Here is a 24,158-nt window from a genome sequence, read left to right as displayed (position 1 = left end):
CATGTAATGTCTGATGTCTACAGAGAGATGAATAAACACTACAACAACCACCCCCATCATCTCCTCCCTGAGAGCAAGCGTTTATAAAAAATATACAAAATATATTACAAGGGGACAAAGAATACAGTATATACCATCACATAAAATAAAAAGCATAAATAAAAGACAAGCAGTAGACCTGATGTCACAGGGACGGCGCAGATCTTTGCATTTTGATTAGAAAGCGGTGCAGCAGCGAGCCGTGTCTCCCAGCACTATGCAATGAGTGTAGGTCACATCCGGCTTTTAGCAGGTACCTGTCACTTCTACCTACCTCTCCTTGGTGACCTCAGCTGAAGGCAGGTGAATGAGAGGCATCTCAGTCCCAAAAAATCAGAAAATGCCCAACCTTAAGGATATCTGCCCCCTGGAGGTCCCAGGCAAGAGATATTGATGTCATATTTTCTATCATGATTTTTTCTTTTGAGAGATGTGAAACATGGTGTCTATAATACTTTCTATCTGGCCGATATTAGTTTAGGGTTGGTCAGTAGGCCACACCACAATGCAAGTATGTATCTTACATTCATCCCGGGAACACGATGCTGAAAACATGCCTCCCATAATTATAAGACCTATACCGGTCACAAGAGAAAACAATATTCATATCTGGTATCTGGGGCCAAAGTGTTGGATATTGTTGTGTTGTTTTTGAAGACAGGAAGACTTGCCCACACAGGGGAGAAAAGTCTCCCCCCCCCCCCCCCCCTCCCAGCCTGTAGTATAGACTTTGTCTGCTCTCCTTCAGATGACCCACTTCAATTACCTGTTCACAGCGGGAGATTATAGAGAAAAGGGGTCAGATGGGGAGTAGAGCGTTAGCTCTTTTTACCTTTACAATTTATGAGGAAGCCATACTTCAATGTCCAATATGAGAGTGACTCGTCTCCTCTCAAGAGATGGTTTTAGGGATTGTTCCGCCGACCATCTCCTAAGGCCACCTCCTCGGCATCTTTCTGGTGGGACAGCTCGTCAGGGTTGCCATGTTCACTACCATTCTTGTGCACACTGGTAAAGTCGGACTGCCAATCTCCACTGCAGTAGTTTGCCATTGTCGCCGATGCAGGCAGCTGTGAGTTGTGGTTGGTCACTACCTTGAAATTGTGCCCGTAATGTAAGGCTGCATCTTCTGCAGGGTCCACCCTATGGCAAATTCTCCACAGTGGTGTATGCCACTTCCTAGGACCATAGCTTGGGGCTGAGGAACATGACCGATGCTCTTCCCTTTTCCCGTTTACCTGGCTGAGCCCGCCACTCGGCCCACACGCTCTGGCATTTGTTTGGACTACAAACCGCTGGATGAATCCCGGGTCTTGTAGACCTGGCAAAGGCGGCTGTCAGCGCTGTGAGGCAAATCCCGGGATATGAAGATGAATTATGACTCCAGTCATAATCCCTCATCACTCCCTGGCAGTGCCCCCTCCCTTCTTGTTCTCAGTGTTCCACTTACACCTCCATGGCCATGTCCTGTGATATGGAAATGAGGTGGTGTGGGAACAATGGACACAGGATGACTCCCTGCCGTCACCCTGTAACAAGAGTTGTATCTCATTAGCAAGGCTATGGAAATAGCCAGACAGAACGACTCCAGTAAAAAATGGTTCATATCTCGCAAGCCATATTTCCGATAAATATGGCAACCATAAAAATGGTGTCTCTGCATGCGGACGATGCCGGCACACCCTTTTTATGGGAGCAGGACATTGGGAAATGCCCCAGGCGTGATATCAGCCAATGGGGAACTGGCAGACAGGTCATGAGTCCCCTCGTTCTGTGGCTAAATTCATAGCTGTCACAATGAGAGCGTTGGCGTCCGCCTACGACGCTCCCAGGCAAAGTTATGGCCCATATTCCATGTTGGGATATTGTCCATAACTCAAGCCAGGGGTGGAGCAGTGCTCCCTGTGAGGTCACTAAGGTAGGAGGGGACCTGGATTTGCCCAGGTTGATAACCCTACTTCGGCCATTTTCCAGTGTTCTTTCGCTGGGGGCACGTGTAGGAAACATCTGTGGGAAGGATCCTAGAAACCTGGGTACAGCGCCCCCCTGTGGCCAGACGCAACAAGGTAACTGCTGGAACTGTGTATGCCTGTTTGTAACCCATGCTTTGATTGTAACTGTACTCTGACATATGTATATTCTGTAGATTCCCTATTGTATATATTGTAGTTCTAGTGTGCTTTAGGCTGATTAAATTATATAATTAATCTTGGGCTGTTCTGTTATCTCGATCTTGAATCCCACGTCTGTGTGTTCGGCTAATAGTTACCGTAAATCGGTTGGTGGCAGCCAGTTTGTGCCAAGGATTATTGTGGGGAGGCCAGTGAGATTCAGGGAGGTTTTATATATTCCGCCCGCGGAGGTCGGGGGAATATATACCCTACTCTCACCGGGGACCCTTCAATAATCGGCATAAGTAGTATAGCGGCCTCCGTGCTTATGGTCGGGCAATTCCATAATTGGCCTGACTCTAAGAGGGGCGCTAGAGAGCGCGTCACGTGCTCTGTCTGTCGGTCGGGAGGTATAAAGGAGGGGTGACCCCCACTTGTTACCCCCCGATTGTGACGTACTGGTAGCCAGCGCGGGGGATTTCTGAGTGACCCCCCCGGTGGTTTGTGACATATTGGTGGCAAGCGGTGGGATCGAGATAATAGTGTGTGTGAGTGTGAGACCCATACTCCCAGACACTAAAGACTGCCTGCAGCAGCTGTGGCTGCTGGGGTCTTCAGACTAGCTCAACACTAGAGTGTCAGAGTGCAGATACTGTAAGGTGTGTGGAGGCATCAGGTGTCAGTTCTGTGTCAGTGACCAAAAGTCTGCAAGAATGGCTGATGGCACCAGGAGCAGAGCTATGCAACTGGCCAATGCTAAGGCAGGAGCCGAAGAGAGGGAGGACGGTGCTGTGGACAGCAATGAGGAGGTTGCCCACGAGTCCTCCAGGAGCTCGACGCCAGAAAACCGTTCTGCCGAGGACATTGCACAACCTGGCAATTATGGACAAGATGAGGAGCAGCTCACCCAAGGTTCCTCAACGAGCCAGATGCCAGCCCTCCGCTCTGAAAGGGACAGTGAATCGCCTAGCTCTGCAGCGTGCCGCAGATCACCACGTGCCATTCCACCGAGCCTGGGAGGCTCGGATAGCCTTCTTCAAATGGCTATGGCCCTTCTCCAGGCTGGAGACCAGAAGGGCTACAAGGAACTCCTGGCAGAGCGCAGGGCAGAGCGGCAGGCAGCGCGTGACGCTGAGGCTGCGGAGCGGCACGCAGAGCGTGAGGCTGCGGAGCGAGAGCGGCAGGCAGCGCGTGAAGAGCGAGAGCGAGAGCGACAGGCAGACCGTGACTACCAGCTGCAGCTAGCTCAGCTCCGGCCCTCATCAGCCACACGTGACCTTCGAGACACCAAACTTCCAAAGGTCCGTGTTGAGGACTTCCCAGTGCTGGAGAAGGATGGAGACTTGGACTCTTTCTTGACTGCTTTTGAACGGACTTGCTTGCAGCACCATCTGGACAAGGACCAGTGGGCCAAATACCTGACCCCCCGTTTAAGGGGTAAGGCCCTGGATATCCTTGGTGACTTGCCTGCTGAGGCAGATCAGGGCTACGACACCATCAAGCGGGCCCTGATCCAACAGTACAACCTCACTCCAGAGTCCTACCGCAAGAAGTTCCGGAGCCTACAGAAGGGACCAAAGGACTCCTGGGCTGACCACCGGCGGGCACTTGCCCGAGCTGCCGACCACTGGACCCAAGGCCTGCAGCTTTCCACCGGACCGGAGATCCTGGACTTGTTCATCACGGAGCAACTCTTGTGGAACTGCCCTGAGGATCTCCGCCAGTTCATCCGAGACCAGAAGCCAAAGGGGTCCACGGCTACAGCTGCCCTTGCCGATGACTACACCAACAACCGGGCCCCTGAGGCCAGGAGAGCGGCCACCAGCAGCACCTGGAGAGGGGGTAAGATGAATTCTGCGACTGCCCCACCTGCCCCTAGACTGCAGGGGGTGTCCCCCTCAACTCCCCTCTCCAGGCCCGTGGCAGAGCCAAGACGGTGCCACCAGTGCAACCTACCTGGACACTTCAAGGCCATGTGCCCTCAGCGTCCCAAGGCCCCGGCTCCGTCCCCGTCCCAAGGGCCGCCCAAGGTGTATTGTGTGGGTGGGGGTGGTGGTAGGTCCCTGGACAGCTTCCAACCTGTCACCGTCGGCCGGTCTGTGACCATAGGACTGCGAGACAGCGCCTCGGAGGTGACTCTGGTGCGGCCTGAGATGGTGTCCCCCCAAGACTTGATCCCTGGAAAAACCCTCGCTGTCTCCGGGATTGGAGGCACTGACCCGGCGCTGCCTGTTGCTGACATTTATGTGGACTGGGGCGCAGGGCGGGGGGTGAGGGAGGTGGGGGTAACTGATCGGATCCCTGCAAACGTGCTACTTGGGACAGATTTGGGGCAGATAACCTCCCAGTTTGGGCCCCAACCAAGGGCTGAACCTTCAGCCAGTACTGACATGCCTCCGGACAATGTTAATGTGTTATCTATGAATGATGTAAGGGAGGAGGGAGTGAACTCTGATATTTCTGCTTGCATAGACACCATAGACACACACGCAGCTGCAGCTGTGACAGGGGAGGGGGTCAGAGAAAGGTGTGACAATGCCTCTACAAGTAACCAGCCTGTGAGCTGGGATCTGTTGCCCTCTGCAGGGATAAGCAGAGAGCAGGGTGCTGCAGGGGGAGGACCAGTGTGTGGGGTGGGGGCTACCACAGCAAATGTGGGGTCCCCAGAGATTTCACAGCGGGGTTCTGTTGCTGCAGGAGGGGAACAGGCAGGTGAGATTGGGGCCGGTCCAGGAGCGGAAGTGCTCCCAGGTAAGATCTCGGTGCATGGTTCCCCCACAACCGGGGTGTCAGGAAGCCAGGTAGGTCTGCCTGAACCGGCGACTTGGTCAGGAACGGAGGAGGAGCAGGCACGACCCACGGTCGCAGCGGCTGTGGCCGCTGTCACCCGCAGTGGGAGTGCTGGAAGCCAAGGGGCCTCCCGGAGGTCCGATAGCTCTTCCCCTTCTGACCAAGTGGCAGCCGAGTCAGGTGGAGGCCAGGACACAGGTCCCGGGGTACTGACTGAAGATGTGACAGTCTCGTCGATTCTGGCCACATCTAGTCAGGGGTTTCAGGCAGCGTTAGAGGCTGACGACAGCCTGAAAGCTCTTAAGGAGCAGGCGGCACAGCCTCCCTCGGACTCGGACCCGGAGCGAGTGGTCTGGGACCAAGGACGGCTGTACCGGGCCACGGTCCAGCAGGGTTCACCGGAGGCGTGGCCCAGGGACCGACAGTTGGTGGTACCCTATCCGTTCCGGACGGAGTTGTTGCGGATCGCACATGAGATTCCGATGGCCGGACACCTAGGGATCGCTAAGACCAAGGCCAGGTTAAACCAGCATTTCTACTGGCCAAAAATGGGGGGCCGATGTGGCTGCCTACTGCCGTTCGTGTGAAACCTGTCAGAGAGTGGGGAAGGCGGGGCCACGCCCCAAAGCCCCACTAGTATCTCTGCCAATCATCGATGAGCCTTTCAGGAGGGTGGCTGTGGATCTGGTCGGCCCGCTGGCCATCCCCAGCAGCTCCGGGAAACGCTTCATACTGACGGTAGTGGACTATGCCACCCGGTACCCAGAAGCAGTGGCCTTGTCGTCCATTCGGGCTGACAAGGTGGCCACCGCATTGCTGGAGATTTTCTCCCGAGTGGGTTTTCCCCAGGAAATGCTCACTGACCGGGGGACCCAATTCATGTCCCAGCTGATGGAGGCCCTCTGTAAGCAAGTCCAGGTGCGACATCTGGTGGCCAGCCCGTACCATCCACAGACTAATGGCCTGTGCGAGCGGTTTAATGGCACCTTAAAGCAGATGCTTAAGATGTTGGTCGACTCCCATGGGCGTGACTGGGAGCGGTATCTCCCACACCTGTTATTTGCTTACCGGGAGGTTCCACAGGCCTCAACAGGATTCTCACCGTTTGAGCTCCTGTACGGGCGACGTGTGCGGGGCCCCCTGGCTCTGGTGAAAGAGGCTTGGGAAGGGGATTTGGCCACCCCTGGAGTGTCGGTTATCGAGTATGTCATGCGCTTCCGGGACAAAATGCAGGCCTTGACGCAACTGGTACACGACAATATGGCTCAAGCCCAGGCCGATCAGAAGCGTTGGTACGACCAGAACGCTTGTGAGAGGACCTACCAAGTGGGTCAAAAGGTGTGGGTACTGGTCCCCGTACCACAGGACAAGCTTCAGGCAGCCTGGGAAGGCCCATACCTCGTGTACCAGCAGCTCAACCCTGTGACGTACCTGGTCACCCTGGACCCTGCCCGTGGAAGGCGGAAGCCCTTCCATGTGAACATGATGAAGGCACATCATGAGCGGGAGGCATGTGCGCTCCCCGTGTGCAACCTGCCCGAGGAGGGAGAAGCGGAAACCCTCTTGGATATGCTAGCCCAGGTTAGGGCAGGCGGATCCATTGAGGATGTGGAGGTTGGCCACCAGCTCTTGGAAGACCAACGGTCCCAGCTGTGGGCCACCCTCCTCCCCTTCCGGGGGTTGTTTACCAACCAGCCCGGAAGGACTGACTTGGCTGTCCATCACGTGGACACTGGGGATCATCCCCCGATCCGGCGTTCAGCATATCGGGTCTCCCTGGAGGTGCAGCAACACATGCGCCAGGAGATTGACGAGATGCTGAAGCTGGGGGTGATCCAGGCATCCAACAGCGCTTGGGCCTCGCCTGTAGTCCTCGTCCCTAAGAAGGACCGAACCACTCGGTTCTGCGTGGACTACAGGGGGCTCCATGCGGTCACGGTCGCCGATGCGTACCCAATGCCACGCATCGATGACCTGCTCGATCAGTTGGCCGGGGCTCAGTACCTGACCATCATGGATCTGAGCCGGGGATATTGGCAGATCCCCCTGACTCGCAAGGCCAGGGAACGCTCTGCCTTTATTACCCCATTTGGACTGTACGAGTCCACGGTGATGCCATTCGGGATGAGGAATGCCCCTGCCACTTTCCAGCGGATGGTCAACACCCTGCTCAAGGGACTTGAAGGGTACGCGGCCGCGTACCTGGATGACATTGCCGTCTTCAGTCCCACCTGGGAGGACCACCTAGAGCATCTAGCACAGGTGCTCAGGCGGATCCACCGGGCAGGTTTGACCATCAAGCCGGGGAAGTGTCAGCTGGCCATGAGCGAGGTCCAGTACCTCGGTCACCGGGTAGGTGGGAGAACACTGAAGCCCGAGCCTGAGAAAGTGGAAGCCATCACATCCTGGCCCACCCCCAGGACCAAGAAGCAGGTGATGTCCTTCTTGGGGACCGCTGGGTACTATAGGAGGTTTGTTCCATGCTATAGTAGCCTGGCAAAGCCCTTGACGGACCTCACCAAGAAGAAGCTGCCCTCTGCAGTCGATTGGACAATGGACTGCGAGACAGCCTTCCGGGCCCTAAAGGACGCCCTGTCCAGCCCGCCCGTGCTACAGGCAGCCGACTTCACGCGGCCGTTTGTAGTACAGACCGACGCCAGTGACTTCGGCCTCGGTGCGGTGCTCAGCCAGGTGGACTCTGCGAGCCAAGAGCACCCAGTCTTGTACCTGAGCAGGAAGCTGTTACCAAGGGAAGTTGCCTATTCCACGATGGAGAAGGAGTGCCTGGCCATAGTGTGGGCCCGGCAGCGTCTGCAACCCTATCTATACGGGCGCCACTTCATCGTGGAGACGGACCACAATCCCCTCAGCTGGTTGCACACCGTCTCTGGGACGAATGGGCGATTGTTGCGATGGAGCCTTGCGCTCCAGCAATACAACTTCACCATTCGCCACAAAAGGGGCCGTGACCACGGTAACGCAGACGGGCTGTCCCGACAAGGAGAGGTCGCGGACGGGCGCACGGGGGAACACCGGAGTGTGCTGCCCCCTAGCGCCCTCAAAAGGGGGGAGGTGTGAGGCAAATCCCGGGATATGAAGATGAATTATGACTCCAGTCATAATCCCTCATCACTCCCTGGCAGTGCCCCCTCCCTTCTTGTCCTCAGTGTTCCACTTACACCTCCATGGCCATGTCCTGTGATATGGAAATGAGGTGGTGTGGGAACAATGGACACAGGATGACTCCCTGCCGTCACCCTGTAACAAGAGTTGTATCTCATTAGCAAGGCTATGGAAATAGCCAGACAGAACGACTCCAGTAAAAAATGGTTCATATCTCGCAAGCCATATTTCCGATAAATATGGCAACCATAAAAATGGTGTCTCTGCATGCGGACGATGCCGGCACACCCTTTTTATGGGAGCAGGACATTGGGAAATGCCCCAGGCGTGATATCAGCCAATGGGGAACTGGCAGACAGGTCATGAGTCCCCTCGTTCTGTGGCTAAATTCATAGCTGTCACAATGAGAGCGTTGGCGTCCGCCTACGACGCTCCCAGGCAAAGTTATGGCCCATATTCCATGTTGGGATATTGTCCATAACTCAAGCCAGGGGTGGAGCAGTGCTCCCTGTGAGGTCACTAAGGTAGGAGGGGACCTGGATCTGCCCAGGTTGATAACCCTACTTCGGCCATTTTCCAGGGTTCTTCTCGCTGGGGGCACGTGTAGGAAACATCTGTGGGAAGGATCCTAGAAACCTGGGTACAGCGCCCCCCTGTGGCCAGACGCAACAAGGTAACTGCTGGAACTGTGTATGCCTGTTTGTAACCCATGCTTTGATTGTAACTGTACTCTGACATATGTATATTCTGTAGATTCCCTATTGTATATATTGTAGTTCTAGTGTGCTTTAGGCTGATTAAATTATATAATTAATCTTGGGCTGTTCTGTTATCTCGATCTTGAATCCCACGTCTGTGTGTTCGGCTAATAGTTACCGTAAATCGGTTGGTGGCAGCGAGTTTGTGCCAAGGATTATTGTGGGGAGGCCAGTGAGATTCAGGGAGGTTTTATATATTCCGCCCGCGGAGGTCGGGGGAATATATACCCTACTCTCACCGGGGACCCTTCAATAATCGGCATAAGTAGTATAGCGGCCTCCGTGCTTATGGTCGGGCAATTCCATAATTGGCCTGACTCTAAGAGGGCGCTAGAGAGCGCGTCACGTGCTCTGTCTGTCGGTCGGGAGGTATAAAGGAGGGGTGACCACCCACTTGTTACCCCCCGATTGTGACGTACTGGTAGCCAGCGCGGGGGATTTCTGAGTGACCCCCCCGGTGGTTTGTGACAAGCGCTATGAAGGACCGCTCACAGTCGGACGTCCAGTCGATTTGTTTGCGGCTGCTTCTTTCTTGTGAGGTCCATCAGAGACATAGGAAGGGCGCTATAGTTGGAGATGAACTTACTCTAGTACCCTGCCATAACCATGAAACCATAACCATGAAAGACATCACCTGCTTCTTGGTCTTGTGGGTAGGCCAGGAGTTGACAGCTTCCATCTTCCTGGGCTCTGGCTTCAGGAGTCCGTCACCCACTGGGTGACCAAGATACTGAACCTCCGTCAGGCCTATTTGACATCTTCCTGGCTTTATAGTTAAACCAGTGCCTGGACCTGCCAGAGACCCCGCTCCAGGTTCTCCGGGTGTTCTTCCCTGGTGGGACTGAAAACAGCAATGCTGTCCAAGTAGGCGACTGCAAACCCATGTAGTCCCTGGAGCAGCTGGTTGACTAGTTGCTGGAAAGTGGCAGCAACATTTCTCATGCCAAAAAGCACAACGAGGCATTCATCCAGTCTGAATAAGGTTACAAAGGCAGACCTTTCTTGTGCCTCCTTGGACATGGTAATCGGCCAGTAACCCTGACTCAAGTGCATGATGGTAAAATAACAAGCACCGGCTAAGTGATCCACGAGCTCATTGATGCGTGGCATTGGGTATGCATGGGGGACTGTGATGCCAATTAGCTTCCTGTAGCCCACACAGAACTAGGTGGCCCAGTCCTTTTTCAGGACCATGTCTACAGGCGAGGCCCCCCACTTCTGGATCATCCCTAGGCATAGCACTTCGTCTATCTCCCTTTGATGTCTTTTGCGTTCCAGTCCATTGAATCGTTCCCACAAACCATTGATGCCAGATGCTGCACCTCCATTCTCTTACACAGGACCTGTATTAAACGAGACAGGACTGAGTCCCATGATCTGTAGAATCTCCCTGAGAAATACTGCTCATGAAAATATGCCCAAAAGGGCATCTGCCACCATATTGGACTTATTAGTGGTCAGAGCCACTGGCTCCAGGTACTGGGTAGCTTAGTCCACCACAGTAAGGAAGCATTTTCCAGAGGTGTTGGGGGTTGCCAGAGGCCAAACGATGTCCACGGCAATCCTCCGGAAAGGCTCCTCTGTCACCAGCAAAGAGATCAGGGGAGACTTGAGGGCCGGCCCTGACTTCCTCACCCACTGACAAGTTATTTGGGAGCGGCAGCAGTTGATGACATCTGTCTCCATTTTTGGCAAACAGAAGTGGTGTAACAGTTGGCCCTTGGTTTTTCTGACCTCCAGGTGTCCAGCCCGCAGGACCTCACTAAACTGATAGGGAACGACCAGCTGTGTTTCCATCACTCACTCCTTTTGGGGTTTTCAAGGAACAGTCTCCTAATCCAACCTCGCCAGATCACACAATACCCTCTTCTTCTTGGACTTGGAGGTGGGCTCCTCCAGAAGGTCCCTCAATGTCTCCAGATGGGCATCTGGGCGCAGCGTAGCCTTAAACTCCTGACTAGAAACAGCCAGAAGCCATGTTAAGGCCCCAACCTCACAGGAACCCACTGGGACCTGCTCTGGGTTCTGTTATCCCTCTGGATGATGAGGGTCTAGAAGGCAGAGAGGTCCCTGTGATCTGTTCACTCTGTCGCTTGGCTCTCTTGAGGAGAACAAATTCCCACCATCCTGTCAGGCTGTGGATAACACTTTTCTCTCCTCCCGTAATACCTCAGGTTCAGCGCTAATCAGGCAACAGCTACCACCGGCCATATCAGTCCATCATGACCCTGACAAGCTGCATGTGACCACCTTCCTCGTGTCCCCGCGCCGATCTCCATCGCCCTTAGCGCTGATTCTCACTCCTTTGAGGGGATCCTCAGTAACATCACTTGCAGGGTGACATGGCCGACACCTCCTGCACAATGAAGCACATCCTCATCCAGCACAACACTGACATCTACATTATGAACATCTGGATTACATGAACTTTCAGATCGGGGAGGGCTGTCACTGTCAGGAACTTATTGAGTGTCCAACCGTTCCAGATCGGTCCCCAATAAAATATTGGAGGGGCGGCTCTCATACACCCCACTTCCTGCAACCCCTTCACAACATCATAGTCTTAGAAAACCCGGGCCATCAATAAAGACCAGCAAACACCCCCAATCCCGGTGACAGTCAGGGTCTTCCCAGGAATAAGGTCTTCAGGGGACACCAATTAGAGGCAGATGGGGGTTCATTCAGTCCCAGGGTCCTCGAGCCCCACAGTAACTGGCTGCAACTTATCACAGACCCTCCCAACAGCCCCAACCACAAAGAAGGCAGGAAACTAGCCAGGTCTTTCACCGGGAAGGAATAACCACGAGAAGGGCAGTCTCCAGTCAAGGAGACCACCTATGCCAAACATGGTATTCATCCACAGACAGCCGTTTCGGAGTATTTGCCCCTCATCAGTGTGGAGTAGGAAACTGGCTAATGGGAGCAATGCCTAATAGAAGACTACATAAGCAAGGATGGTTGACCTTAAGAGATCAACATCCAACACCGCGGAGACAAATTACGTGTTTCTCAATGCAGTGATTCTAGAGCAATGCCCCCTGGGAAATATTCAAAACAAGAAAGCCTGCGGAGACATCACGTTTCTCAACGCTGGCATGAAACTAGCCAGGTCTTTCACCGGGAAGTCTTCTACTAGGCAATGCTCCCACTAGCCAGTTTCCTACTCCACACTGATGAGGGGCAAATACCCCGACACAGCTGTTTGTGGATGGATACCATGTTTGGCATAGGTGGTCTCCTTGACTGGAGACTGCCCTTCCCGTGGTTGTTCCTTCCCGGTGAAAGACCTGGCTAGTTTCCTGCCAGCGTTGAGAAACATGTGATGATGTCTCCGCAGGCTTTCTTGTTTTGAAGATTTCCCAGGGGGCATTGCTCTAGAATCACTGCGTTGAGAAACACATGATGGTGTCTCCGCAGTGTTGGATGTTGATCTCCTAAGGTCAACCATCCTTGCTTATCCAACCACAAAGAGAACCGCTGCGTTAGGCCCCTGGGCCTTGGATTTAGGGCTCGTCTTCTGCCTCTCTGGGCAGGTGATGCTGAGGTGCCCTGTCTAGTTGCAGGTAGAGCACCTGCGGGAATGAGGCACAGTCTTGCTGCCGCCAGCTGTGGAAGACTCCACGGCTGAGCCTTTGTCAGGGGTGGCAGGACAAGTGGTTGGTCTTTGGCGGGGGTCTTTCCAGTGGACACTTTCATTCTCCTGGGGCCACACAGCAGTCCGCCAGGCTCGCAGCTTGAGCCTTGTTCTTAGCTTCACGGTCCAGAATGAACTGTTGCGCGTCAAGTGGGCAGACATTCAGGAACTGGTCCTTTAGGAACAAGTCAATAATGGCCTCCTCAGTGGTGGCAGAAATGCCACTAGCCCACTGCTCCAGTGCAGCCCCCTGGTGGTCGGAGAGGGTAGTGTAAGTCTCAGGGCCACCCTTGATGTTGCGGAACATCTGCCTTTACATCTCAGGAGTGAGGTTGAACTCCTTCCTGGGGGCATCGCTGGGAAGAATTATGAACACCTTCAGGGCTGCACCTCTCAGTCTTGGAGTCCATTACCTGTCCCATTGTGCAGACGGGATCCGGTACTGCCTGCAGAGTATCTCAAAGACTGCGAGGAAATGGTCCAGGTCCGCATCCTCCTCCAGCACAGAGAAATGCTCGGCGCAGGGGTGGGCTGTTACAGGCTCGCTGGACTCGTGGAGCCGGTATTGTCGTTTGGCTTCACATTCTACCCACTCTTGGTATTGCTCGATGAACTTCAATTGTCCCTCACGTTCTTCCACACTTAAAGCCATCTGCAGGAGGGGGTCCATGCTTCCCTACTTTTTGATGCGGCTTGTATCCATAGGTAGGTGCAGCAGCGCCGTCCAGGCCTCGGCTCACCTCCCCTTCATCAGGGCTCAAGTGGCGGGCAAATAGTAACAGTAACAACCATTTAATGCTTGTTTTTACCTTTGGTGTCAATCTGTTTCATTGTACAGAGGGCAGCAAAAATCTCCTTCTGCTCCTTGTACCAGGTCCTCCGAACCGCAGCCATGATTGAAAAACAAAAATATAGGACAGAAAACCAATAGAGGGGGGAGGGGTGTAACGGCTGCACATACAGCAACGTCCCAGGTAGCATCAAGTCTGATCCTCAAAGCTCTGCCCAGAGTCCTCACAGGGACCGCGCAGGGACAGGAAGGATCGCTCCAACCAGATCACTAATGATCCATATCCCACCGCTGCCACCAAAACAGCCAGGCGGCTTCCACAGACATCCCACCGCTGCCACCAAAACAGCCAGGCGGCTTCCACAGACATCCCACCGCTACCACCAAAACAGCCAGGCGGCTTCCACAGACATCCCACCGCTACCACCAAAACAGCCAGGTGGCTTCCACAGACATCCCACCGCTGCCACCAAAACAGCCAGGTGGCTTCCACAGACATCCCACCGCTACCACCAAAACAGCCAGGTGGCTTCCACAGACATCCCACCGCTACCACCAAAACAGCCAGGTGGCTTCCACAGACATCCCACCGCTGCCACCAAAACAGCCAGGCGGCTTCCACAGACACACCACCGCTGCCACCAAAACAGCCAGGCGGCTTCCACAGACACACCACCGCTGCCACCAAAACAGCCAGGTAGCTTCCACAGACACACCACCGCTGCCACCAAAATGTCGCAGACATCCCTTCACCATAGTATAGTTTATATACAACTGATTCGCAAGGCACTGTATTTCATGTGCTGGAAAGTATTCAGCCCCTTGATTTTTTCAACCTTTCCCCACATTTCAGGCGTCAAACAAAGATAAAAATGTGAATGTTCTGGTGAAGAATCAACAAGTGACACAATTGTGAAGAGGAAGGAAATTTATTGCTTATTTTAAACTTTTATAAAAAATAACTGAAAATTGGTGCGTGCAATATTATTCATCCCCTGTAAGTGAATCCTTTGTAGCGCCCCCTTTTGCTGCGATTACAGCTGCAGTCTCTTGGGGCATGTGTCTGTCAGTTTTGCACATGGAGAGGCTGAAATTCTCGCCCATTCTTCCTTTGTAAACAGCTGGAGCTGAGTGAGGTTGGATGGAGGCGTTTGTGAACACCAGTTTTCAGCTCTTTCCACAGATTCTCGATTGGGTTCAGATCAGGGTAAATTTGCAGTGGCATGATACTCCTTCCATTTTAATATTATCGCTTGCACAGTGCTCATTGGGATGTTTAAAGTTGTGGAAATCTTTTTGTAACCAAATCCGGTTTTAACCTTCTCCACAACAGTATCATGGACCTGCCTGTTGTGTTCCATGATGCTCTCTGTGCTTTACACAGAACCCTGAGACTATCACAGAGCAGGGGCATTTATACGGAGACTTGATCACACACAGGGGCTTATATTTATCATCATCAGTCATTTAGGACAACATTGGATCATTCAGAGATCCTCAATCAACTTCTGGAGTGAGTTTCTGCACTGAAAGTAAAGGGGATGAATAATATTGCACGCCACAATATTCAGTTATTTTTTACAAAAGTTTAAAATAAGCAATAAATTTCCTTCCTCTTCACAATTGTGTCACTTGTTGATTCTTCACCATAAAATAATTTTTTTTTATCTTTATGTTTGAAGCCTGAAATGTGGGAAACTGTTTAAAAATTCAAGGGGGTCGAATACTTTTGCAAGGCACTCTGTATAAATACTTTTTTACAGTCACTGCCAAGTTCCACAATAACTCAATAAAAACTGCCACCACCAATCGTTTATACAGGGCGATTGGACGACTGGTAACGTTTGGCCTCATGAGGCTTCAGGGATGCGATATATAGAACAAGAGGATCAAAGCTATTACATATTATGTATTTAATCTGAGAAGTCGGCAGCGTTTATAAAAAATATACAAGATTTTACAAAGGGGACAAAACAATACAGTAAATAGTTACATAAAATAAAAGGGATAAAGAAAAGTACTTGACCTATGGTCGCAAACATGGTGCAGATCTATGGAGAGGAGCACTCTGATTAGGAAATGGTCAAGAGCAATGGAAGGAAGCGCTCCAAACTGGAAATGGTGCAGATCTATGGAGAGCAGCGTTCCGTAGTCACATAGGGTGAAAAAAGCCCTTGGTCCATCCAGTTCCTCCGTCCTCCACCAATTATATATTTTGTCACTAAATCATTTATAACCAACAATTGTGTGTAGTGAGGAATCCTCCGCCCTGATATAAAGCTGTTCTAGTATCTGCCATTACTACCTCTTGTGGTCGCATTCCACAGTCTGACTGCTCTAACTGTAAAGAACCCTTTCCTATTTAGGTGTCGGAATCGCTTTTCTTCCCCCGCAGTGAGTGCCCCCTGGTCCTTAGTACTGTCTTCGGAAGGAATAAGTCATGTGCCAGTCCTTTATATTGACCACACATGTATTTATACATATAAATGAGATCTCCTCAGACGGCTTTTTTCCACCTCTCATCATCCGGGCGGCCTCCATTACTCATCATACGGGCGGCCTCCATTCCTCTCATCATACGGGCAGCCTCCATTCCTCTCATCATACGGGAAGCCTCCATTCCTCTCATCATAGGGGCTGCCTCCATTCCTCTCATCATATGGGAAGCCTCCATTCCTCTCATCATATGGGAAGCCTCCATTCCTCTCATCATATGGGAAGCCTCCATTCCTCTCATCATACGGGAAGCCTCCATTCCTCTCATCATACGGGAAGCCTCCATTCCTCTCATCATACGGGAAGCCTCCATTCCTCTCATCATACGGGAAGCCTCCATTCCTCTCATCATATGGGAAGCCTCCATTCCTCTCATCATACGGGAAGCCTCCATTCCTCTCATCATAGGGGCTGCCTCCATTCCTCTCATCATAGGGGCTGCCTCCATTCCTCTCATCATATGGGAAGCCTCCATTCCTCTCATCATACGGGAAGCCTCCATTCCTCTCATCATACAGGAAGCCTCCATTCCTCTCATCATACGGGAAGCCTCCATTCCTCTCATCATATGGGAAGCCTCCATTCCTCTCATCATACGGGAAGCCTCCATTCCTCTCATCATACGGGAAGCCTCCATTCCTCTCATCATACGGGAAGCCTCCATTCCTCTCATCATAGGGGCTGCCTCCATTCCTCTCATCATAGGGGCTGCCTCCATTCCTCTCATCATATGGGAAGCCTCCATTCCTCTCATCATACGGGAAGCCTCCATTCCTCTCATCATACGGGAAGCCTCCATTCCTCTCATCATACGGGAAGCCTCCATTCCTCTCATCATAGGGGCTGCCTCCATTCCTCTCATCATACAGGAAGCCTCCATTCCTCTCATCATACGGGAAGCCTCCATTCCTCTCATCATACGGGAAGCCTCCATTCCTCTCATCATAGGGGCTGCCTCCATTCCTCTCATCATACGGGAAGCCTCCATTCCTCTCATCATACGGGAAGCCTCCATTCCTCTCATCATACGGGAAGCCTCCATTCCTCTCATCATAGGGGCTGCCTCCATTCCTCTCATCATACGGGAAGCCTCCATTCCTCTCATCATAGGGGCTGCCTCCATTCCTCTCATCATACGGGAAGCCTCCATTCCTCTCATCATAGGGGCTGCCTCCATTCCTCTCATCATAGGGGCTGCCTCCATTCCTCTCATCATAGGGGCTGCCTCCATTCCTCTCATCATACGGGCAGCCTCCATTCCTCTCATCATATGGGAAGCCTCCATTCCTCTCATCATAGGGGCTGCCTCCATTCCTCTCATCATACGGGAAGCCTCCATTCCTCTCATCATACGGGCAGCCTCCATTCCTCTCATCATATGGGAAGCCTCCATTCCTCTCATCATAGGGGCTGCCTCCATTCCTCTCATCATAGGGGCTGCCTCCATTCCTCTCATCATACGGGAAGCCTCCATTCCTCTCATCATATGGGAAGCCTCCATTCCTCTCATCATATGGGAAGCCTCCATTCCTCTCATCATAGGGGCTGCCTCCATTCCTCTCATCATACGGGAAGCCTCCATTCCTCTCATCATAGGGGCTGCCTCCATTCCTCTCATCAAAGGGGCTGCCTCCATTCCTCTCATCATACGGGAAGCCTCCATTCCTCTCATCATACGGGCAGCCTCCATTCCTCTCATCATATGGGAAGCCTCCATTCCTCTCATCATAGGGGCTGCCTCCATTCCTCTCATCATACGGGAAGCCTCCATTCCTCTCATCATACGGGCAGCCTCCATTCCTCTCATCATATGGGAAGCCTCCATTCCTCTCATCATAGGGGCTGCCTCCATTCCTCTCATCATAGGGGCTGCCTCCATTCCTCTCATCATACGGGAAGCCTCCATTCCTCTCATCGTAGGGGCTGCCTCCATTCCTCTCATCGTAGGGGCTGCCTCCATTCCTCTCATCGTACGGGCGGCCTCCATTCCTCATCGTACGGGCGGCCTCCATTCCTCATCGTACGGGCAGCCTCCATTCCTCAACGTACGGGCGGCCTCCATTCCTCAACGTACGGGCAGCCTCCATTCCTCAACGTACGGGCAGCCTCCATTCCTCAACGTACGGGCAGCCTCCATTCCTCAACGTACGGGCAGCCTCCATTCCTCAACGTACGGGCAGCCTCCATTCCTCAACGTACGGGCAGCCTCCATTCCTCATCGTACGGGCAGCCTCCATTCCTCATCGTACGGGCAGCCTCCATTCCTCATCATACAGGCAGCCTCCATTTCTCATCATACAGGCAGCCTCCATTTCTCATCATACAGGCAGCCTCCATTCCTCATCATACGGGCGGCCTCCATTCCTTGTAATAGTCTAGTTGCTGCCTTTGAACTGACTAACTTCTGAATGTCCTTTTTAAAATGTGGAGCCCAAAACTGGATCCCGTATTCCAGATGTGGCCTTACAAGTGATTTATAGAGGGGTAACAATACTTTGGGATCACGGGATCTAATCTCTCTTTTTATACACCCTAGAATCTTGTTTGCTTTGCAGCTGCTGCCTGACATTGAGTGCTGCTGCTCAGTTACTTGTACCCAGAATCCCCCGCTCCTTCTCCTGTTCTGTAGTCCCGAGTTTACTTCTATTTAATGTATATGCAGAAATAGCATTACTTTACATTTATCACCATTACATCTCCTCTGTCCAGTGTCTGCCCATTCTGACATCTTATCCAAGTCATTCTGTAATATTGTATCAAGGTCAGATTCTAATATCCTACATAGTTTGGTGTCAAAAACAAGGACTGACACTTGAATCAGTCCTAGTACAGATCCCTGCGGCCCCCGCTGCTCCCAGTACAGATCCCTGCGGCCCCCGCTGCTCCCAGTACAGATCCCTGCGGCCCCCGCTGCTCCCAGTACAGATCCCTGCGGCCCCCGCTGCTCCCAGTACAGATCCCTGCGGCCCCCGCTGCTCCCAGTACAGATCCCTGCGGCCCCCGCTGCTCCCAGTACAGATCCCTGCGGCCCCCGCTGCTCCCAGTACAGATCCCTGCGGCCCCCGCTGCTCCCAGTACAGATCCCTGCGGCCCCCGCTGCTCCCAGTACAGATCCCTGCGGCCCGCGGGGCGGAGCGTCCAGAGGGAGCTGGAGGGGCGGGGCGGAGCGTCCAGAGGGAGCTGGAGGGGCGGGGCGGAGCGTCCAGAGGGAGCTGGAGGGGCGGGGCGGAGCGTCCAGAGGGAGCTGGAGGGGCGGGGCGGAGCGTCCAGAGGGAGCTGGAGGGGCGGGGCGGAGCGTCCAGAGGGAGCTGGAGGGGCGGGGCGGAGCGTCCAGAGGGAGCTGGAGGGGCGGGGCGGAGCGTCCAGAGGGAGCTGGAGGGGCGGGGCGGAGCGTCCAGAGGGAGCTGGAGGGGCGGGGCGGAGCGTCCAGAGGGAGCTGGAGGGGCGGGGCGGAGCGTCCAGAGGGAGCTGGAGGGGCGGGGCGGAGCGTCCAGAGGGAGCTGGAGGGGCGGGGCGGAGCGTCCAGAGGGAGCTGGAGGGGCGGGGCGGAGCGTCCAGAGGAAGCTGGAGGGGCGGGGCGGAGCGTCCAGAGGAAGCTGGAGGGGCGGGGCGGAGCGTCCAGAGGAAGCTGGAGGGGCGGGGCGGAGCGTCCAGAGGAAGCTGGAGGGGCGGGGCGGAGCGTCCAGAGGAAGCTGGAGGGGGTGGTGCGTCCAGAAGGAGCTGGAGGGGCGGGGCGTCCGGAGAGTATAATGTGTGACCGCGGCTCCAGATGTGACTGCAGTGCGCCCCGATGTAACTCCAGGTCAGTTCCTGTCGGATTTCACCCCCAGGTTCGGCCTCGTGGAATAAATGTGCGCAGACGTCTGATCACGAGCGATAACTTTATTTACAAAAATATAAATGATAACAGGGAATCTCAGAGATCACACCAGGACGGACAACGACCCCCATCATCCACAACGCTGTGCTGTACAGAAAGGGATCACATGTAGAAAAATATCACAGAGTCCTAAATCTCATCAGATGATCTCGAGACCCCCGCACTGCCCCCACACCCGGAACCTTTATGGCAGGGTGTCCTCACTAAGCGGTCCCGGCACAGACCCTACTACTGCCGACAATGGGGGTGGAGGACACACGTACGGACCCTCCCTGCACCGAGGGATTTGGACCGTTTACATCCAGGCCACCCCACAGGACGAGCATAAAAAGGTGCGGGGGGCTCAACTTAAAAGTAACCCTAAAATGAATACTAAAAACAAATGGAAGATAATGTCAGCGGCGGTCGCCCGACCACTCCTGATGTTATCAGAGGAGGACACGCCGGGTTTCTCTGCACTTTCCTCAGCTTCAGTCTCCGCAGATCTCCGGCCACTCGTTGGGACACATTGTGCTACGGACGCGCCGGGGACGGGCAGCACCGCACAGGGGAGGACGGGCGACGACACCACAGGATCGGTATCTGGGGGGCGGCCATTACAGATCTGTGGGGGAGGGGGTGATGCCCATTATCATCCTGTGGGGCCTTAGATGTGCAGATATTGGGGGGAGCCCGAGGGGCACAAACATTTTTAATAAATAAAAAAAAAAAATAAGCTAAATTACAGAAGCCACAGCAATAAGGCACTACAAGTGTTCCTCGCATCCGACAACAAAGGAGCCGCACACCGGAGGCGAGAGCACGGGACGCGAGCGCGGATTACAGGCCACCACGGCCGGAGCACACCCCTCCCCCAACAGGCCCGGATCCAGGCCGGCGGCCCCCGCTGATGGAGCAGACGGCGGGGGTCCGTGGCCATGAAGCAGAGAGCGTGCGGTGATCGGACCCTGTCACCCCTAGAGATGGGAAACTCGCCACGGCCGCCATCACTTCTTCTTCTTCTTCTCAAAAAACTAAAAAAGAAAATAAATAAATAAATGGTGAAAATGGTGACTGCGCCCAGGAGAAGAGAGAAGAGAGGACAGGAGAGAGAAGGGGGGGGGCGAGAGAGAAGAGAAGAGGGGGGGCGAGAGAGAAGAGAAGAGGGGGGGCGAGAGAGAAGAGAAGAGAGAGAAGAGAGGGCGAGAGAGAAGAGAGGGCGAGAGAGAAGAGAGGGCGAGAGAGAAGAGAAGAGGGGGGGCGAGAGAGAGAGAGAAGAGAGAGAAGAGAGGGCGAGAGAGAAGAGAGGGCGAGAGAGAAGAGAGGGCGAGAGAGAAGAGAGGGCGAGAGAGAAGAGAGGGCGAGAGAGAAGAGAGGGCGAGAGAGAAGAGAGGGCGAGAGAGAAGAGAGGGCGAGAGAGAAGAGAGGGCGAGAGAGAAGAGAGGGCGAGAGAGAAGAGAGGGCGAGAGAGAAGAGAGGGCGAGAGAGAAGAGAGGGCGAGAGAGAAGAGGACGAGAGAGAAGAGGGCGAGAGAAGAGGACAGGAGAGGGTCACCTGGCATCACCACGTCTGACCCTCACCAAGCATGTGAGATGACATCCCAGAAATACCAGACTCATCCCCCTCCCCCAGTGAGACCGGCAGGGTAATACTACGGGGGTGCACCTATATAGAGGGGCTGAAGAAGTGACCCCCAAACCACGTACCCCCACCTAGTGCAGCGGCCTCACCCGCCACCGTTACCTGTATATTAAGTTCCTAATCCACCTGCAGGGGAGAAAACCCACAACTATTACACCCCAAATAAAGGCAAGAAAAGTGCGAGAGCCGACCAATACAGAGCGGTAATTATACACGAGATTATATCTGTATACAACCGATACGCTGAACATCCGCCAAGATATACAGAGATACATGATAAGATCCAGTCTGCAGTCACCACTAGGGGGAGCTCCCTGTATACAGAGATACATGATAAGATCCAGTCTGCAGTCACCACTAGGGGGAGCTCCCTGTATACAGAGATACATGATAAGATCCAGTCTGCAGTCACCACTAGGGGGAGCTCCCTGTATACAGAGATACATGATAAGCTCCTGTCTGCAGCCACCACTAGGGGGAGCACCCTGTATACAGAGATACATGATAAGATCCAGTCTGCAGTCACCACTAAGGGGAGCTCCCTGTATACAGAGATACATGATAAGATCCTGTCTGCAGTCACCACTAGGGGGAGATCCCTGTATACAGAGATACATGATAAGCTCCTGTCTGCAGCCACCACTAGGGGGAGCTCCCTGTATACAGAGATACATGATAAGATCCTGTCTGCAGCCATCACTAGGGGGAGCTCCTTATAAACCACATATCCAGTGAACACAACAGAATGTTCCGGAGCTCCCCCTAGTGGTTGCTGCAGGCAGGCAGATTATTGTGTTATGCAAGGAGGTGAAGCTATCAGTCGTGTCCCCATCGGCTCTATACTAATATGTGAAGCAGTCTGTGCGTGTTCTGCCGGTCCTCGGCAGTGATGGGGAGATGCGGCCGGTGTCGCACTGTCAGCACTGACCTTGGTATTCTTTGGCGACTTCCCGGCTCCTCGCGGAGACTTTCTGTTGGGAGACTTGCGGATGGCGAGGTGCGGTGATTTGCTGGTGCTTCCTCGCCCCTGTGGTGTAGACTTGGGGGTGGACTTTTTGTTTAGACCCCTCTTCAGCAGGCTGCTCCCCAGCTTCTTAGGGGTATTGAGAATGCTGAAGGCCAAGGTCTGACGACGGCTGAGCTGTGACTGATGGAGGAGGGGAAAGGAAACCATGAGAAAGGCAAACCATGCGTGCAGAGGAATGGCCAGAGGAATGGCCGCGGGGCCCGGCCAGAGGAATGGCCGCGGGGCCCGGCCAGAGGAATGGCCGCGGGGCCCGGCCAGAGGAATGGCCGCGGGGCCCGGCCAGAGGAATGGCCGCGGGGCCCGGCCAGAGGAATGGCCGCGGGGCCCGGCCAGAGGAATGGCCGCGGGGCCCGGCCAGAGGAATGGCCGCGGGGCCCGGCCAGAGGAATGGCCGCGGGGCCCGGCCAGAGGGCCGGTCGCGGGGGCCCAGGTGCACACATAGGAATGTCTCATCATCAATGCACTGTGCTAAGTCCTTAGCACCTGCCCCGACATGACACGAAGCTCCCGGAGGGGGATACTGCTGGGTTTGCAGCAGAGGTCGGAGGTTTCTGCACTCCTACAATGGCCTGATGCATGGATACAGGACACTATATGCTATATGGCGCACTATGTATACTAGTGCTATATGTGGCGGGCGTCTCAGGCTGCCCCCTAGGACCCAGTGTCTGCCGGGCACCAGATGCGGGGCTAGGATCCAGTGTGTCATGTACCGCGGGGCCAGGATCCAGTGTGTTGTGCACCGGCCGCAGGGCCAGGATCCAGTGTGTTGTGCACCGGCCGCAGGGCCAGGATCCAGTGTGTTGTGCACCGGCCGCAGGGCCAGGATCCAGTGTGTTGTGCACCGGCCGCAGGGCCAGGATCCAGTGTGTTGTGCACCGGCCGTGTCTCACCTGCTGCTGGCTACTGCCGGCCCGGCTTTCTGCAGCAGTGGATCTTCGCGTCTCTGGTTTCTCTTTCGGGGTCATCGGTCGGGGGAAGCAACTCGCAGATTTCTTAGACTAATGAGGAAATGAAACAGAATTGGGGTCACGTTTGATCTAAATGACAAAGACAGCGGTGGAAAATAACCCTGGGCTCCAGAAGTGCCCCCGCCGCGCCCGTCACCTCCGGAGTGTCCGGCCCGTAGTGAGGCTCCTCGGACACCCGCTTCCTCTGCTGCCGCGTGGTGATGCTGCTTCCTGCCCACGAGTGCTCCGTCCCGGTGGATGCCAGCGTCATCCTCCGCGTGCTGCCCAGCGACTCCTGGATCTGGGAGGGCAGCAGCGTGGCTCGGCGCAGCGTCTCCTTGGGGTCACCGGTCTTCAGCTCTTCATCAGTGATGGTGGAGGCCAGGAGCGTTTGCTGTGATACACAAGCAGCTCGGGGTTAGGCTAGCTTCACACTTGCGTTGAACGGCATCCGCTGCATTGCGTTGTGTGACGGAGGCAACAAATCGTACAAAACAACGGAAAGATTTTTTTTTTTTCTCTTTACAGTTTTATCGGCGGCAGACTATTGTGAACGATCAGCTGAGCGCTCTCACATGCCGGCTGCCGGGCGATCAGCTGAGCGCTCTCACAAGCCGGCTGCCGGGCGATCAGCTGAGCGCTCTCACAAGCCGGCTGCCGGGCGATCAGCTGAGCGCTCTCACAAGCCGGCTGCCGGGCGATCAGCTGAGCGCTCTCACAAGCCGGCTGCCGGGCGATCAGCTGAGCGCTCTCACAAGCCGGCTGCCGGGCGATCAGCTGAGCGCTCTCACAAGCCGGCTGCCGGGCGATCAGCTGAGCGCTCTCACAAGCCGGCTGCCGGGCACTCAGCTGAGCGCTCTCACAAGCCGGCTGCCGGGCACTCAGCTGAGCGCTCTCACAAGCCGGCTGCCGGGCACTCAGCTGAGCGCTCTCACAAGCC

General features: G+C 54.4%; 1 protein-coding gene across 4 annotated transcripts in view; it reads right to left on the bottom strand.

Annotated features, from left to right (window-relative positions):
• Positions 1-19,608: 19,608 nt before the first annotated feature.
• Positions 19,609-24,158, bottom strand: part of NUMA1 (nuclear mitotic apparatus protein 1) — a 107,234-nt gene continuing 102,684 nt past the window's right edge. For 3 of the 4 annotated variants that reach the window (XM_075337658.1, XM_075337661.1, XM_075337659.1), the window contains 4 exons: positions 23,376-23,612; positions 23,162-23,269; positions 22,170-22,388; positions 19,609-20,634 (listed from right to left, as the gene is read on the bottom strand). In XM_075337658.1, coding sequence (XP_075193773.1) covers positions 20,608-20,634; positions 22,170-22,388; positions 23,162-23,269; positions 23,376-23,612 — 591 coding nt within the window. In that variant the 3' untranslated portion in view covers positions 19,609-20,607. Of the gene's footprint in view, positions 20,635-21,343; positions 21,368-22,169; positions 22,389-23,161; positions 23,270-23,375; positions 23,613-24,158 lie in introns of all 4 variants that reach the window. The other variant, XM_075337660.1, reaches the window with a different exon arrangement.

This window comes from Anomaloglossus baeobatrachus, chromosome 2 (assembly GCF_048569485.1).
Source record: "Anomaloglossus baeobatrachus isolate aAnoBae1 chromosome 2, aAnoBae1.hap1, whole genome shotgun sequence".
NCBI classification, from domain to species: Eukaryota; Metazoa; Chordata; class Amphibia; order Anura; family Aromobatidae; genus Anomaloglossus; species Anomaloglossus baeobatrachus.
The sequence above is the reverse complement of the archived record's forward strand: the minus strand, read 5'-3'. Positions and strand labels throughout refer to the sequence as shown.